The following is a 17,504-nucleotide window of genomic DNA, read 5'->3' as shown; positions in this document are numbered from 1 at the left end:
AGCCATTAGAAACAATAAATAAATACAGTTATGTTGCAGGGTATAAAATCAACATACAAAAATCTGTTGCATTTCTATATACTAACAATGAAAAAATCATAAAGAGAAATTAAGAAAAGAATCCCATTTACAATCACATCAAAAAAATGAAATACTTAGGAAGAAGTTCAACCAAGGAGGTGGAAGACCTGCATACTGAAAACTATAAGAAATTGTTGAAAGAAATTAAAGAAGACACAAAGAATTGGAAAGATAGTCTATGCTGATGCTTTGGAAGAATTAACATTGTTAATATTATTAAAAGCAACATACAGATACAATGCAATCCCAATCAAAATCTCAATAACATTTTATTAAAGCAACATACAGATACAATGCAATCCCAATCAAAATCTCAATAACATTTTATTAAAGCAACATACAGATACAATGCAATCCCAATCAAAATCTCAATAACATTTTTCACAGAAATAGAATAAAAACTTCTAAAATTTGTATGGAACTATGAAAGACCCCCAAATAACCAAAACCATCCTGAGAAAAAAGAACGAAACCAAAGGTATCACATTTCCTGATTTCAACCTACATTACAAAGCTATATTAACCCAAACAGTATGGTATTGGCAGAAAAATAGACAGATAACTGGGACAGAATAAATAAACACAGAAATGGAACAGAATTGAAAGCTCAGAAACAAACTCACATATATATGAACAACTAATTTACAACAAAGGAGCCAAAAATAGGGGAGAAAGGAAAGTCTCTTCAATAAATGGTTTTAGGAAAACTGGACAGACACATGCAAAGGGATGAAACTAGACCACTGTTTTACACCATACACAAAAATGAACTCTAAATGAATTAAAGACTTGACTGTATGGCCTAAAACCATAAAATAGAAAATACAAGCAGAAGCTCCTTGACATCGGTCTTAGCAATATTTCTGTGAATTCAACTCCAATAGCAAGGAAAACAAAAGCAAATGGGACAACACTGAACTGAAAAACTTCTGCACAGCAAAGGAAACCATTAACAAAATGGAAAAGCAGCCAACCAAATGGGAAAAGATATTTTTGAATCATACCTCCGATAAGGGGTTAATATTTACAAACTCATACAACTCAACGACAGGCATATGAAAAGATATTCAGCATCATTAATTATTAGGCAAGGTCATATCAAAACCACAGTGAGCTATTATCTCACTCCTGTTAACATGGCTATCATCAAAAAGACAAGAAACAAAAAGTGTTGGAAAGGATGTGGAGAAAAGGGGACCCTTGTACACTGTTGGTGGGAATGCAAGTTAGTACAGCCACTATGAAAATCAACATATATAGGAAAGTTGCATCTTGAAGTTATTATGCTAAGTGGAATAAGTAGACAAAAAATACAAACAGTGTATGATTTCACTTAAGTGGAATATAAAGAACATAAACAAAAGAAATGAACAAACAAAAACAAAAACTCACAGAGGCAGGCAACAGATCAGTGGAAACGAGAGGAGAAGAGTGGTGGAAAGAAGACAAAAATGGTAAAGAAAGTCAATTGTATGGTGATTGATGGTAACTAGACTTTTGGTGGTGAGCACAATGAAGTATATGCAGATGTTGAGTTACAACGTTGCACCTCTTAAACATATAGTGATATAAAGCAATGTTACCTCAATAAACAATTAAATTAGGCTTTATTTTTAAGCAATTTTAAGCAAAATTAAGGGGAAGGTACAGAGACTTCCCATATATCCTCTCCCACAACACATGCATTGCTTCTCCCATTATCAACATCCCCCACAAGAGTGGTATATTTGTTGCAATTAATGAACCCGCATTGACACAATAGATATTGTACATTGTGTGAGTTTGGATAAATGTGTTATGACATGTATCCATTTTTATAATATCATAGAGTATTTTATTTTCAGTGCCTTAAAAATCCTGTGCTCCGCCTATTCATCCCTTCTCCTCCTTCAATTCCTGATAATCACTGATGTTTTTATTGTCTCTATTGTGTTGCCTTTTCCAAAATGTCATATAATTAGAATCCTACTGTAAGTAGCCTTTTTGGATCAGCTTCTTTCACTTAATAATATGCACTTAAGTTTCCTCCATGTCTTTTCGTAGCCTGATAGCTCATTTCTTTTTATCGCTGAACAGTATTCCATTGCCTGGATGGACCATAGTTTATCTATCTGTTCACTTACTGAATGACATCTTGGTTGCTTCCAAGTTTTGGTAATTATAAATAAAGCAGCTATAAACATCTGCGTGCAGGTTTTTATGTGAATGTAAGTTTTTAATTCCTTTGGAATTGAAGAAACACGATTACTGGATTATATATTACAAATATGTTTAGTTTTGTAAGAAACTGCTAGACTGTCTTTCAAAGTGACTGTATCATTTTGCATTCCCACCAGCAATGATTGAGAGTTCCTATTGCTCCACATCCTCACCAGCATTTGATGTTGTCAGTGTTTCATATTTTGGCCATTCTAATAGATGGGTAGTGGTATCCCATTGTTGTTTTAATTTGCATTTCCCTGATGACATATGATGTGGAGCGTATTTTTATATGCTTACTTGCCATCTATATATCTTTTTTGATAATGTGCCCGTTAAGGTCTTTGGCCCATTTTTTAACCAGGTTGTTTATTTCTTATTGAGTTTTAAGAGTTCTTTGTATATTTTGGATACCAGTCCTTTACCAGATATGTCTTTTACAAATCTTTTCTCCCAGTTTGTGGCTTTTCTTCTCATTCTCTTGACCATGCTTCTTGCAGAACAGAAGTTTTTGATGTCAATGATGTCTAACATCAATTTTCTCTTTTATGAATCATCCCTTTTGTATCTTAAAAATCACTGCATACCCAAGGTCATCTAGGTTTTTTCCTGTGTTATCTTCTAGTTTTCTAGTTTAATGCTTTACATTTAGATCTGTGATGGGTTTCGAGTTAATGTTTGTGAAAAGTATAAAGTCTAGATTCATTTTTTTTCATTTAGACCTTCAGTTGTTACAACACCACTTATTGAAAAAAACTATCTTTGCTCCTTTGTATAGAATTTGCTTCTTTGACATACAAAAAAGATTTTAGAAGACAAAGAGAACATTTTCATAAACTTGGAGTGAGCAAAAATTTCTTAAATAGGATACAAAAATAACTAACCATTAAGGAAATTTTTTAGAAAATATACTATGTTAAGTTTAGGATGTCTATTCATCAAAACACACCATAAGAGAGTGAAAAAGCAGGGCACAAAATTGGAGAAGGTATATATATATATATATATTCCCCACCACCACCACCACCACCGAGGTAAACATCATCTGTGCTTTATTGTGAGGCATAGGCCCCTCCTGGAGCCTGTGTCTTAGTGGTCCTGGGGAGATCCTGGGGCCAGCCCCTTCCCCAACCCCAGATATCCCAGCTCTGCCCAGCTCCCAGCCCAGTTCAGAGTGGGTGTGCTGGGAGGAGGACCAGAACTCCTGTCCATGAACCCCAGGTAGGGCTCAGTCCTGGGACCTCTGGCTCCTGGGAGGTGAGGTAGACCAGGTGGGGTGGGATGGGAAAGACTCCCAGTCCTCTGGGGCCTGGCCTAGCACAACACACAAAGGACTTATAGTCAAGACTATTTTTTAAAAAATAACTTCTTGCAAATTGTAAGGAAAAGACCACCCAACGAAAATAATAGACAAAAAAGACTCGAAGAGTCAATATCCACAAAAAGATATACAAATGGCCAATATACATAGAAAAAGGTGTTCAGCTTTAGTAGTCATCAGGGAATTACAAATTAAAACCTTGATGATGCAGCTATATTTTATGTTAGCAAAATAGCTGAAATGAAAAGGCCATGATGCAGAACACGTAGAAATGGTAATTGGTACAATCACTTTGGAAAACTGGCAGAATCTGCTAAGGCTGAACATTTTCACACCTGTGACCCAGGAATTCCACTCCTAGGTACATACCCTACAGAAAAGTGTACTTATATGCAGTAAGTACCATGCCCCAGATTCTTTATAAGATCCATATTGGTAATAGCCTCAAACTGGAAACTTCCCGAATGCCAATCAACAATAGAGTGGATAAATAAATGTGTTTTTTTTTTTTCACACAACGAAATACTATGCAGCAAGGAGAATGATCATAGTACAATATAGATAATGTTGAGGGGGGATATCCACAGAATGTTACAATGCATGATTGCATTTATGTAAATAGAATATATATATTCTAAAAACAGGCAAAACATTAAAAGTCCAGTTACTCTTAATGGAGTACAGTTACCGGAATAGGCTCAAGGGGACTTCTGAAGTAATTCTTTATCTGAATGCTGATTATAAAGATGTGTTCAGTTGGTAAAAATTTATTGAGCTACATACCTATGATTTGTACATTTTTCTGTATGTTTGAGGCATGTAACTTCAACAAAATTTTACAAAAAATATGTATATTTTTGTAAATGGGCAATTCAAAGAAATGTATCAGGCAAATAGGTTTTACAGATGTGAGCACGGTGGATGAATGAGAAAACATTGGAGAAACCTGCATGATCTAGCCACACATCATTCCACATATCTTTTCTCTTCTCGGCCAGCCCAGTGGCACCCCGTCCCCACATTCCCAGTTCCCACTCCTACCTTCAGTCCTCAGGCCATGTCCATCAGGCATCCTTTTCTATAAGGCTGAGGTAGATAGGCACTCTGGACCAGGCCCCCTTGCTACCTTCTGGCTTAGGGGAATACACCTCACTTGTAGGCTGAAAACCATGTGAGGCAAGTGAAATCTTTCTCATTGACAAATGAGGAAACTGAGGCTTGATGTGACTTGACCGAGGTCATAGACTGGTTAGTTACAGAAATATACTCAAATACACCTACAGAACTTGACATCTGGCGTTCCATGCCAATTTGGAGGGTTTTAAGGAGAAATCCCTAATTCTGCAGTCTCCATGTGACTCACCTCCTATGGTATCTAAAATCCCTCCTTTGTGGAACCTTTTCCTCTGGTCCTTTCATGGTGGCAGCCTCTCTGCAGTTGCCTGCCACTAGGGAGCCCCAGAAGGGGACTGAGAGGGGTCGGGCAGGGGCAGGCAGGCAAGGCACTATGCAACCGCCCAACTTAGACCAGGCCAGTGTCCTTGAGGTCATCGAGCCCTGCCTAATGCTACAACCTTATTCCTTCCCCAGGTCCTTCTGACCCAGCCTTGCTGCCATGAAGATTGCAGTGATTGGTCAGGGCCTGTTCGGCCAGGAAGTTTACTGTCACCTGAAGAAGGAGGGTCATGAGATCGTAGGGGTGTTCACTGTCCCAGACAAGAATGGGAAGGCGGATCCCCTAGGTGAGTGGGTAGTCTAGGAACAGGGAGAGGGCATGTCTAGGAATGTGGGTAGCAATGGATGGGAGAAGAAGTCTGTAGGATCAAGTTGCGAGGTTGTGGATATTCCTGACCAAAGGCAACCATACATGGTTCACTCTGAATCCTGCTCAGGTACCAATTGGCTGCCTGACTTTTCTGAAACAAAGTGGAGATCTCCTCCCCACCTGATCATGGAGTGGAGTTTACTTCCTGGAAAAGGGCCATGGAAAAGCTTAGTCTACACCCAAGGCCCTATTATCCGACAACTCCAAGTTTCTCTGATCCTCCCACCTAGGCCCTGAAAGGGATGCCAAGCAGTATTCACTATGTCTCCACCAGTGGGAGAACCTGGTACACAGAGTGCTGGGCCCCACCTTGGGAGTTTCTGTTCAGAGTAATGGAATGGGGTCTGAGAATTTGTATTTCTAACAAGTTCCCAGGCGATGCTGATGCCTCTGGCTCTAGGAGAAGCACAGTTTGGGAATCATTGGCTGAGCTGAGAACCTCAGCATCACGGTAGATGTGGAGACACTCCTAATGGACACATACTATGGGGCCAGGCTTAGAAAAGAGGCCTTACGGCAGACATAAGGCCTTGGTTCATAAGGAGTTGTGAGTCTCCCCAGACATCAATGCAGGCTGACCTTGGACTCAGCTTTAGCACCACCCTGATGTCAGCCAGGCCTCATTCCTAGATCTGACTCCAGTGTGACCAATGACATAGACTGAGCCCAGCCCTCAGCCACCAAGTGACCACTGGTACCGGCATCTAAGCCTAGACCCACACCTACCCTGGCTGGGGCTGCTACTTGACCTTACCTCAGACATTTTGCAGAAGTATTCCCTTGGTCACAGTGGGAACAGCTTTTGCAAGCATAGTCCAGTCTGCTCACACTGATCCAACTCTCCCTCAACACCCCCGGATACCAAGGTACAAAGGCAGAGAGGGCTAGAGGGTGTGTTGAGCCAGTCAGGAGCCAGACACTGGGTGTGCTAACAGAGAGCCAAGAACAAGGAAGTATCTGGTAGGTTCTAAAGTGGGGCAAGCAAAAGAGAACTTGAAGGAACCAGGATAGTGACTGCAGGAGGCAGCTGCCAACTCTAAGGCTGGGAAAGTTGAGGGGGAAAGCTATACCTTCTAAAACTTTGTAGTTTGGAAGCCTGTAATTCAGACCTGTGAGGAGAGCATGCTTGCCATGGGTGCTGGTAACAGAGCAGGAGAAGGAACATGAAGGCTGGAACCTGGACCTTGGAGTGCAGACACCAGTGGAAAGGGTTGCGTGCACTGAGGCTATTTCTGCAGATACTGGGAAGACTGCAGACTGAGTCAACTACTGCTCTGGAGTGAAGTAGTGAGGCTAGGGCATATTCACAGAACAGAAACTCACAGAAATAAGCAAGCCCCTTCTGCACTCTTCTCTTCTTTCTCCCCCTCCAGCCTGTTAGTGTCCCTCCAGCACTCCTTCTTGACAGTGCTTATGCAGTTTGCAGGGTCTCAAACCCCACCCCAGAGAGAGGAGAGGGGTGGAGAAACAGTAACTTGGTGATGGGTATGGCGAGGCTATGGGAGCAGCAGAGGGCAAGAGGTCAGCCACTGGGAGTCAGGCAGGAATCTGGGAGAGGAAGGCACTTGGACATCTTGTGGTCAGCAGAAGTCAGTCTAGGCAAAGCAGTCCCTGAAACTTCACCCTTGGCTTCTGCTATCCCCCCTGTGCTGCCCAATGGAGCCTGGCTAGGCAGTAGGAAGGGTTTAAAGGACAGTCCTGGAGAGAAGGTACAGGAGTCACTTGGCTGGGAAGGCAGAGGTGGCCATATGTGGGTGGGTGCAAGGAGAGGCTGGTTCTTACTCCTTGTTCCACAGGCCTGGAGGCTGAGAAGGATGGAGTGCCAGTGTTCAAGTTTACCCGCTGGAGGGCAAGAGGGCAGGCTCTGCCTGATGTGGTGGCAAAATACCGGGCTTTGGGTGCTGAGCTCAACGTCCTGCCCTTCTGTAGCCAGTTTATCCCTATGGAGGTCATCGGTGCCCCCTACCATGGCTCCATCATCTACCATCCGAGTCTGCTCCCCCGGCACCGAGGGGCCTCAGCCATCAACTGGTAAGATGGCAAAAACACCCCCATCTGCCTGCATCATTGTCCTCCCTTAGCCTGGATCTTTTCTCTGGAACCGTGAAACAGGCATCAAGCACGTACCTGTGCTGTGTGGCCAGATGACATACACACACCAGATTAGTGAAGTGTTATTAGTCAGCAAGAATGTGCAAGAGAACTGGGGATAGGCATCACTAAGCACTCTGCAGACCCACGGTAAATTGCAAAGTAAGCAGTTGGTGTTCGCATCTTGCGGTGGGGGTCTTGGGGACAGAGTAGGTTAAAGGGCTCACCTGAGGCCTCACCCAGGAGGCCACCAGTGCCACCAACTCAGCTGATGTACCCAGAAACCTGCTGTAACCTCCAACCACAACCATACTCCTAGTAGCACCTTATTTGGAAAGAGATAATGATGGATTATGAGAAGTACTAAAAAGACAATAAATGGAGTGCTATGTCTGGTGGGTGGGGCAGTTTAGATGAATAGTCAGGGTGGGGAGACATCTGAGCCAGGAAAAAATGGTTTGCAGTCAGACTGGGCTGGTTGGAATCCCAGATCTCTGGCCATATCTCTTCACTTCTCTGGGCCTCAGTTTCCTTATCAAAAGGGGCATGCAACGCCTGTTACACCAGTTGGGAAGATTAAGTTACATGAGGCACATAGGGATTTTACCACAATGCCTGGCACATGGTTGGAATCAATAAATAACATTTTCCTTGTCCATCCCACTCTTGACAGGTGGGAATCAATCCTCCCAAGGGGTGAGGGGGATAAAGGGGTATACTGGAGGATGGTGGGGGCCTTGTGGGCTGCCCTCAGGACATCTTTCTCTGTGGTCCTTCCTACTAGACTCAGAGTTTCACTTTCTGCTCTCTAGGACCCTCATCCATGGAGATAAAAAGGGGGGGTTTACTATCTTCTGGGCAGATGATGGCCTGGACACTGGGGACCTTCTGCTCCAGAAGGAGTGTGAGATCCTTCCAGATGACACCGTGAGCACTCTGTACAACCGCTTCCTCTTCCCCGAAGGCATCAAAGGAATGGTAAGCATTAGGAGCTGGCCGTACCACATGTGCCTGCAGAGATTCTCCATCCCAGACACCCTCTCTAGGCCAAGCCTGCTGCCCGGAGCTGGCCGGAAATTTGTTCCCATAATTCCAGGATTCTGGAGGGAGAACTCTCATTTCAGGGTTTTAAAGAGGCAGGGTTAGGACATGTAATGGAATGTATTAGGCAGAACTCTTGTTTACAATGAGAAAACTCAACTCAAAAAGCTTTAGTGAAAAAGAGGACGTTTTTGACTCATTTAATAGTGAAGACTAAAGGCGAAGGTGGTGTCAGGCATGGCTTAATCCAGAAGCTTAAACCATATCATTAGGATTCAATTTCTCTCTTCTTCTTCGTGATTCTACTTTTCTGTTTGTTTAGTTTCATTCTCAGGTTCCTGCCTTCAAATGCGAGGAAAGATAGTCACTGGTAGCTCAAGTCCTGTACCTCTGGATTACAAAAGAAGAGAAACCCTCTTTCTCCTAGACTCCATTAACCCATTTCCCGTTTCCCTCAAGAGTACTCGCCTGCGGCACTTGCAGCTTCAGCGCTTACCCAAGATAACTCGTGGATTATAGTCCTAACCTTGCCCCCAAAGTTTGTCACGAAATATCTTGCTTTTATTATTACTTTTGCATCGCTCTAGTGTATTGATAATTTTTGGAAACAAATAACATCATTCTTATTTATTACATTCTGTATTTAGTAGTGGTATTTCCATTTACAAAATATAGTAATTCTGGATCACTGAAAATGTCAAATCCTAGAAAATGTAGTATTCCTATGCATGATGTTGTTCTGTGCTTTGAAATTTATCACACAAAAAAATTATTAAATACTGATCATCATATACATTTCTGTTACATTAGGATTAGAGATAAATTCTGTTTAGAAATAACTCCAAGAACAGTTTTTATATTTTATTTTCATATTGAAAATCAGTCCGATTTACTTCAGCCTCAAAGAGTATGGTTATGTAAAGTTAAATTAATACTAGCAATAAGCTGCCCTTTTTTTCCTAAACAGAAAATGGGTTAATGAAAAATCAGAAAAGACTGCAATTAGCCAATTTTGGGGTCATGTGATCACTCTGAGCCAATCACTGGCCAGGATGATGGCCAGTGGGCTAGCCTCAGTCACATGCTTCCTGCTGTGGTCAGTTTGGGAAGCAAGGCTGGGCCAGTTGTAGTCTTTGGGACTGAATTCTCCATAGGAGAGAGGCTTCTGTCATCAGAGGAAGACACAAGAATGGCTGATATTAGAGACAATGAAGCTTGACACAGCAGGCAGGCCTGGTACGACCTGACCCTAAATGGGTTGATGTGTTTGCAGGGCTGTTGGTGGTCCAGGAGGAGTCCAGCCAGTGATGGCTAAAGGCATACACATTCCTGATTCTCACCAATTCCATCAGCAGGCAGAAGTCAGACAGGAGGAGGTCTCCGGGAAGAGATCATTTACTGTTTGCAAATAGCAATAAACATAACAATGACATTAAAGTGCTCACTGTTGCCTAGATGTCATCTATCCCCTTGCCCTCAACCAGTCTGGTCTGCTGCCACCTTTTATTTTTCAGGTGTGTTAAACAAGAAGGCTCTTTGTATTCTCTCCCACTCAAAGTAGACTCTGCTGGAGATTTGATATGAGAGACCGAGAAAGGGGTTACTTTGTACATCTCACAGAAACAACTAAAAATATCCTTTAAGGCTGCACTGTCTAATAAGGCAGCCACTAGTCACATACAGCAATTAAATTAATTTAAATGAATTCTAATTAAAAATTGAGCTCCTCAGTCTCACTAGCTACATGGGACTCACTAGGGACTATACATGGCTGATGACCACTGTATTGGAGAGTGCAGATGTAGAACATGTCTATTGCCAGAGAACATTCCACTGGGCAGTCCTGCTTTAGGTGTTTCTGACACTCCCATCACTTTTCAATCTTGGTATCTGAGGGCTCTCCCACCAGGCTCTCCCTCACAATGAGCCTACACTCCTTGGCTGTCCTTTTCCTCTGCCTTGATTTCTACTTCCACAACCTTCCTCTTTCTTGTAACAGAGAAACTGCTTCCTACTTATCTCAGACTTCCAAATCCATCGTGGGGCTCACAGTCCATTCTCCATACCAGGCAGGGAGAGTTGAGATAAAAACATGGAAACCTGTGTGTGTGTTACACTTATTAGAACTTTATATTTTGTGTAATCTAAGATTTTAATCTTTTAAAATTTTGTGTCATAGAGAGGGCGGGGTTTTGTGCCCATTGTACAAATTGGAACTGGATTCAGACTAGCTCCATCTCTTCATACAGGAGATATTTCTTTGGTGGTGTTGTGTGCCAGACATGTATGGTTAGTGTGGGGCAGGGTCCAGACTCAGTGTGAACCCAGGGGATAAGAGTAAAGGGAGGATTCTAAGTCTGGGGATGCTAACGACCTGGGCCTCCCCAGGTGCAAGCTGTAAGGCTGATTGCTGAAGGCAAAGCCCCCAGACTCCCTCAGCCTGAGAAAGGAGCCACCTATGAAGGCATTCAGAAGAAGGAAACAGCTAAGGTGAGTGCCAGGGCTCTGCCCACTCTGAGCACAGGCTGGAGTACAGAGGGCATCCTGGGGAAGCTGGGGTTTAGGATGGGCAGCCAGGTTTTAATTGTTTAAAGCTAGAAGACAGGGCTGCTCAAGCAGGGACAGCATAAACAAAGCTGTAGATGGGGGAAGGCATGAGGCTCCAAGACAGGTAGGGATGAGGGTCCATTTCGAGTTCTTCCCTGTTGCTCTTCAGGAAGAATGGGCAGGCAGACCCCTAGGGAAAAGATCTCTCACATTCTCTCTCTTTCTCTCTCTCCCCATCCCCCCCCGTGTGTGTGTGTGTGTGTGTGTGTGTGTGTAAAATATCAGTGGTAGTTCCAGAAGTCTCTAAGATGAGGAACAACAGATAATTCAGTTCCTCAAAGCTGTCACAAGCTGGAGAGTCTGGGAGCCTATGGGCTGTATCTCTGCTTATGGGATGCTGTATGGGGATCTTTGCGAATCCTGTGAGCTGGGAAAAGCTGTTGACAGGGCACTATGAGACAGGCCTGCACTTTGTCCTGGGGGCTCTGTGTAAAGTCTTGACCATCTTAACAACAGAACATTATCTTCCCCAAACCATCAATTTATATTTATTCAATCCATGAAAAACTGAGGGTCAGAAAGCACCTAGAGCATGGGTGCCAGAGAGAGACCCCACCCAGCTCCAGGACTTGAACTAGTGTTTGAGATAAAACTGGACTTCCCAGCTTCCTCCTCTGAACTTCACCCACTATCGGGGGCATCGGGGCCAGAGGGGAGAGCAGAGGTGTTACCCAGATGATCAGGGAGTGGAGATAGACTGGCTGAACAGATATGTCCTACCCTACAGATCAACTGGGAGCAGCCAGCAGAGGCAATTCATAACTGGATCCGTGGGAACGACAAGGTGCCAGGCGCTTGGACAGAGGCTTGTGGGCAGGTGTGTTTATGCGTGGCTGGGATTGGGCTGGATGTACTGGTGTGCCCCACTGACTGTAAATCTCAAAATATGTTTGAACTGGTTGGCAAATAGCCACTGCCCTTACCCCCAGCCCCATCCAAGTGCTCCCAACCACTTCAGCCTCTCCCCAAGACCATGAGACCTACTTATCATCTGGTAACGAAAAGGTAAAGGTACAGGACAGCTCAAGGCCTCCAGGCCCTGCAGCAACTCTGGAGTTGAACTGTATTGGTTGTAAAATATTTTAACTCTTACCCCTGGGCTCAAAGAGACCCCAATTCAGCTCTGACTTGGCCCTAATGGGTAGAGGCAGCATGCTCAGCCAGGGGCTGGGCAGTAGGCAACCCAGATGCTGAAAACAGGGAGCTCTGAGGCTCACAGATTCTCTTGAGGTATCAGGGGATAACAGGACCTGAGCGGGGATTTAGGTGCCCCATGAAGGGTTGTCTTGTCCTCCACAAAGTTCTGGACTGCCCAAACCCCTGACCACTTTCCAACTGCCAAAACTGTGTCTAGGAGTCCTTCTGCTGCCCTTGCACCCACAAGAGCCTTTGCAAATTGACCGGTGATTGCCCTCATCCTCAGGGCAGGTGCCTTCACTCTGTGATACCTTCAGCAGATTTTCTCTCAATGTCTGTCCACCTGAGGTCTGAGACCATGGGCCACAGGGGCACACAGGGCTTGAGGGCTCCCAAAGCCTTCAAGCCTCCTTCAGGAGGCAGAGTCCTTAGAGCTGTGGCTCTCATGTTGCATTGTCCCTGGCCCCTACCTCAATCTTCCTAGTCCTGCTCAGCCCTGCCTAGGCTGCCAGCAGAGGGGGCCTCTTCTCATCCACTACCTTCTGGTTTTCCTTTCCTGTTTCCAAACAGAAGCTGACATTTTTCAACTCAACATTGAACACTGCAGGCCTGGTGCCTGAGGGAGAAGCTTTGCCCATCCCGGAAGCCCATCGGCCCGGAGTAGTCACGAAAGAGGGACTGATCCTCTTTGGGAATGATGACAGAATGGTAATGATGCTGCTGCGGGTTACATGTCCATACAGTAGGCTCAAGGTTACACACACTCCTGACCAAGGGTTCTGGCCCCACAGTTAGACCCCTGGCTGCTCTGGAGAGAACAGGAAAAAATAAAATGGCTGGCTCCAAAGGTCTATACTTGCCCCCAACCACTGGGTCTGCCCACTTCCCTGTTCCAGGAAGGCTAGCCTCTTGCTCTTCCTGACCAGGTGCCCCACCCAGGGCTGAGTGTCCTGTGGAAGTGTCAGAACCAGGAAGAAGCCCTCTCCAGGGAGCCTGGAACTTGGGGCCTCATATTAGTCCTGCAGAGTGGCCAAGGACCACTGGGCGTGGTCATTTAACCTCCGTGCCTCAGTTTCCTTCTCTTTTAAGAACTCTTGGAGCCATGCCAGATACATAGCACAGGGTTTGTTGAAATTTCCAAAGTGCTTGGAGTCCCCTGTCTGTCCTCTGATTCATATTAGCAGACTCTGTAACTCAGAACAACAGCTAATATTTATGGAGCACTTTCTGTGTGCCAGGAAGTTTGAAAACTATTTATATGTATTGAATTTAATTCTCCCAATAACCCTTTGAGATATGTATTAATATTATGCCCATTTTTCAGGGGAGAAAACTGAAGCACAGAGATTTAAATAACTCACTCAAGGTCACCCAAGCTCATTTGTGAAAGATCTGGGTTTCAAACCCTAAAATTCTGTCTCTGGGCCCCACCAGTTGTCCATAGCACTCCACTATTAATACTTATTCTGTGCAGTCATTGAGCAGAGCTAGGCCTTAAGATACCAAGGGCAGAGAAGAGGGAGGACAGGCAGGGGACTCTAAGCACTTTAGGAAATTTCAACAAACCCTGTGGTTGTTGAACCCTTGGCTGAATCAGTGTGTAGACGCCAAATATTGTGTGGCATGGCTTTGGTTGGGAATGCTGTGAGCTCGCTCTGGGTGCCCACTTTTCCGTGCTCCATTTTCAGAGGCCCTGAGGCTACCATAAACGTCTGTGATTTACAGCGATTGGGTGTTTTAGGTATTTATGACTGATAAATGCAAATGGAAGACCAGAGCTGTCTGGGGTCAGATTCCCTAAGAGAAGCTCCTGAGATGGGAGATCTTGTGCACATGATTTATAAAGGGAGCACTCTGGAAATTCACATACCACTCAGAAGCAGGCTAGGACAATGGACAATGCTAAGTGAAGATAAGGGTTCCTTATGTCACTCAGTCTTCAGTTTCTGCTCCCCTAGAGTAGGGAGGGGGACAATGAGGCATAGCCCCTGGGTCTCTCTGTGCACAGCCATGCTTATCTGCCAACATTGGAGTGGGGGTGCAGAAGTAGGCCACAAGAGCTCACCCTTGCAGCAGCTGGAGGATGGAGGTTCCAGCTGGGAAGGGCCCTGGTGGGGGACACTGACTGCATCCTCTGTGATATTCACAGCAACAGCAAAGCAAAAGAGGCAGCCTTGGTGGACACCCTTAGCTGAAGCATTTTTTGGGAACTCCCAGCTGAGTCAGGCTGGGTTTTAGCCCACGGAAAACTCTAGGCCATCTTCAAAAGGCAGCAGTATGGGGGTCAGGCAGGGAACCTGGCTCCAGTTCTGCTAGGACATGTATAGAATATGCCATTCTTATAGACCTCTTATCAAACAGAGTTGTTCTCCTCTATCCATGAATACATCTGCTCCTCTTCCCATCCCTGCCCCTGAGAGGTGCATCTGTGACCTTCACTAGATGTTCCCATGGGGTTTCAGGAATTGGGCTACTAGGTGATTAGTTGTTTTCTCAGTTGGCTTTTAAAGTAGTGCTTGAGTTATTTTGTCTAATGAGTGAGCAACAGTTTTATAGACATAATAAGGTCATTACACTTAAAAAGAAAGCAAGAGCATGGTGGGGTGAGTGATAGGAAAAGTAAGCATGATCTCAGCAGCCTCCCCAGTCTTAACTCCTCTCCTCATCATTCATCTGAGACTCCCTGTGCCTTCCTTACGATGAGAGTTAAAGATGAAGTACAGTGCTCTCTGTGGAATTGCTCTCCTCCCTACCATAAGGGCAAACATAGGCACTGTAAAATCCTTCCTTGTGCAGCTGCTGGTAAAGAACATCCAGTTGGAGGATGGCAAGATGATCCCAGCCTCGAAGTTCTTCGGGAGAGAAGACAATGATACCCTAGAGCTGACAGAGGCAGAGCTGGTCACCAGGGAGGCTGTGCGGGTAAGAGACCACTTCAAGGCTACTGTCTGGTTGAGCAGGTCCTGCACTGCACATGTGTTTTGTGAATCATACTCACTGGAGTCAGGCTGTGCACACTTTCTGTTGATGTATGTGCTGGCCCTAGCCGGGCATAGTGTTGGTCTATTCTGTCTTGGGGCTTTATATGTTCTCTTGCCCCTTCTCCTGCTACCACTGGGACCCTGAGAGTTGGCTAGCTGGGTCTGACTCTCCTAGGGATTCATCGTCAACAATGAATGGGCAAATGAAACAGAAGCCCCTGGAATAACTGAGTCAGGTGCCAAGCTCATGGTCTCATGATAGAACATGTGCACTTCCAGAAAGGCTTCCCAAGAAGGAGCACCTTATATTATGACCAGCACAAGTGTCATAGTCAGGAAGACCCAGACTCCAATCCAGTTCCCCCTTAATGATGCTGGGCAGTGTTTCTCTCTCTCAGACTCAGTCTCTTCCACCTGAGTCCCGTATGTGGTCACTTCCCAAAATTCTTCCTGGCCTCACTGCTTCCCCCACCCATCGCCCTCTCCCTAGAAGGCATGGTAATAATGATACTTAGGCTTATTGAATGGATGATGTCGGGTGAATTGTCCGAAATAACAAGATGATAGGAACGAGGTCACTGGCGACATGGAAATTACCCCTTAAGGATGCCCAGGATTTAATTGTGAGCTGGGGATTCAGGGAAGAGTGTTGCCTGGGCAGAGGTGTGGAGGGCAGGCAGCAATCGTGTGAGGGTAGGGAGTGGTTCACTATGTCTGCTGATTGAGAATGGAAAGGGTAGATCCATGACACCTTTCTAAGAAAAAAGAGGGGTCCAGGTGAAGGCTGGGCTAGAGGTCATGAGAGGCTGGTCATAGTTGGGCCTGCCAACCCCACATTCAGCAACAGGCCATGGCCTGGAGCCTGAGGCCCTTCCCAGCTCCTGTCCCGACAGGTCTGTCTGGGAGCTTGCCCAGAGAACAGTCATTCCATTTTGACTACCAGAAAGCCTTCTTAGGAGATTGGTTGGGTGCTGCCCACTCAGTTGCATTACCCTTTTCATGCTCATGCGCAAGGCCAGCCGGCAGGCACCATTGCCCTCCACAGGTCTGGAGATGGAAGATACAGAACCAGCTAGCCACTCAGTAAGGACAAGACCCAGGCATCCTGAGCCTCACCTGTGTACTTTGTTTTCACCCACAGAACTACCCCCCAATTTTGCTCTTCTGTTCAAATTGCAACACCCACACATCAGTGTCACACTGAGGATATTCAAACCTAGACAATAACACCAATAAGGCCAGGAGTGAGGGAGGCTCAGAAGGAGCTGGGTCTTGCTGTCTCAGTCCCAAGCCACACCTCAGCTCCTGCATGTTTGTCTTTCTGCCACCCGTGGACTGCCACGGGGACCCCAGGGAAGCTGGGGGTTGAGATGAGGTGGATGCAAGGATAGCAAACAAGTGACCCTGGGCTGTAGCATCTTCTCCTTTCCTGGAGCTGGTCACTCTAGGACCTTTAGGCTCCTCTAAGCAGCTATACCTCGGAGTGGACCAAGAGCCCAGCCTGATGCCAGGCTGTCCATCCACATGTCAGGGGCCGCTCTCATTAGGCTGACAGCTGCTCCCAACAACCCTATTTTTCAGAAAGCCTGGAAGCGAATCCTCCCCAATGTCCTGGAGGTGGAAGACTCCACTGATTTCTTCAAGTCAGGGGCTGCATCAGTGGACGTTGTGAGGTAAGGCCAGGAGTGTATGGGTCCCATCACAGGTGTCTGAGGCTGTGTCACACATCATACCAAAACTAAATGGCAGGAAATCACCACCATTTGTTATGCTCATGGATTATTCAGATCAGGGATCCAGAAAGGGTTCTCAAGTGCAGTGTGGCTATAGGTCAGTGGACTGGCGGGAGCTGGGACAGCTGGATAGGGTTCCAATACTGCTAGCTGGTTTCTTACTACCATGGCTGGTGCCTGGGCCAAGAAGGCGGGCAGCTGCTTTGCTGGCACTACTGACCAGGCACCTGCATACAGAGGCTTGGGGACTTGGACTTTTCTCTGTAGCAGCTCACGATGCTGAGAGTGAGAATGCCAGCAAACAAGGCAGGTGTGGTAACGCCTTTCATCATCCAGCCTAGAAAGTCTCATCACATTGCTGTCACTGACTTGATTAGACTCAACAGTCACAAGCCTATCCAGATTCAAGGGCAGGGCTGGCGGAGCTGAGACCCACCCTCAACTAGTGTATGGCTCTATTTTAAAACTGCCATAAGTCTCAACACCCC

At 45.5% G+C, this 17,504-nt stretch overlaps 1 protein-coding gene across 3 annotated transcripts in view; it reads left to right on the top strand.

The window, feature by feature from the left end:
* Positions 1–17,504, top strand: part of ALDH1L1 (aldehyde dehydrogenase 1 family member L1) — a 75,615-nt gene that overhangs the window by 14,563 nt on the left and 43,548 nt on the right. For all 3 annotated transcript variants that reach the window (XM_016160544.2, XM_016160543.2, XM_016160546.2), the window contains exons 2-9: positions 5,192–5,343; positions 7,223–7,457; positions 8,330–8,495; positions 10,947–11,048; positions 11,893–11,982; positions 12,873–13,010; positions 15,099–15,224; positions 16,865–16,956. In XM_016160544.2, coding sequence (XP_016016030.2) covers positions 5,217–5,343; positions 7,223–7,457; positions 8,330–8,495; positions 10,947–11,048; positions 11,893–11,982; positions 12,873–13,010; positions 15,099–15,224; positions 16,865–16,956 — 1,076 coding nt within the window. In that variant the 5' untranslated portion in view covers positions 5,192–5,216. The remainder of the gene's footprint in view (positions 1–5,191; positions 5,344–7,222; positions 7,458–8,329; positions 8,496–10,946; positions 11,049–11,892; positions 11,983–12,872; positions 13,011–15,098; positions 15,225–16,864; positions 16,957–17,504) is intronic.

Source organism: Rousettus aegyptiacus, unplaced genomic scaffold, assembly GCF_014176215.1.
Source record: "Rousettus aegyptiacus isolate mRouAeg1 unplaced genomic scaffold, mRouAeg1.p scaffold_m13_p_12, whole genome shotgun sequence".
NCBI classification, from domain to species: Eukaryota; Metazoa; Chordata; class Mammalia; order Chiroptera; family Pteropodidae; genus Rousettus; species Rousettus aegyptiacus.
Note: the sequence above shows the minus strand (reverse complement) of the source record. Positions and strands in the feature narration are given on the sequence as shown.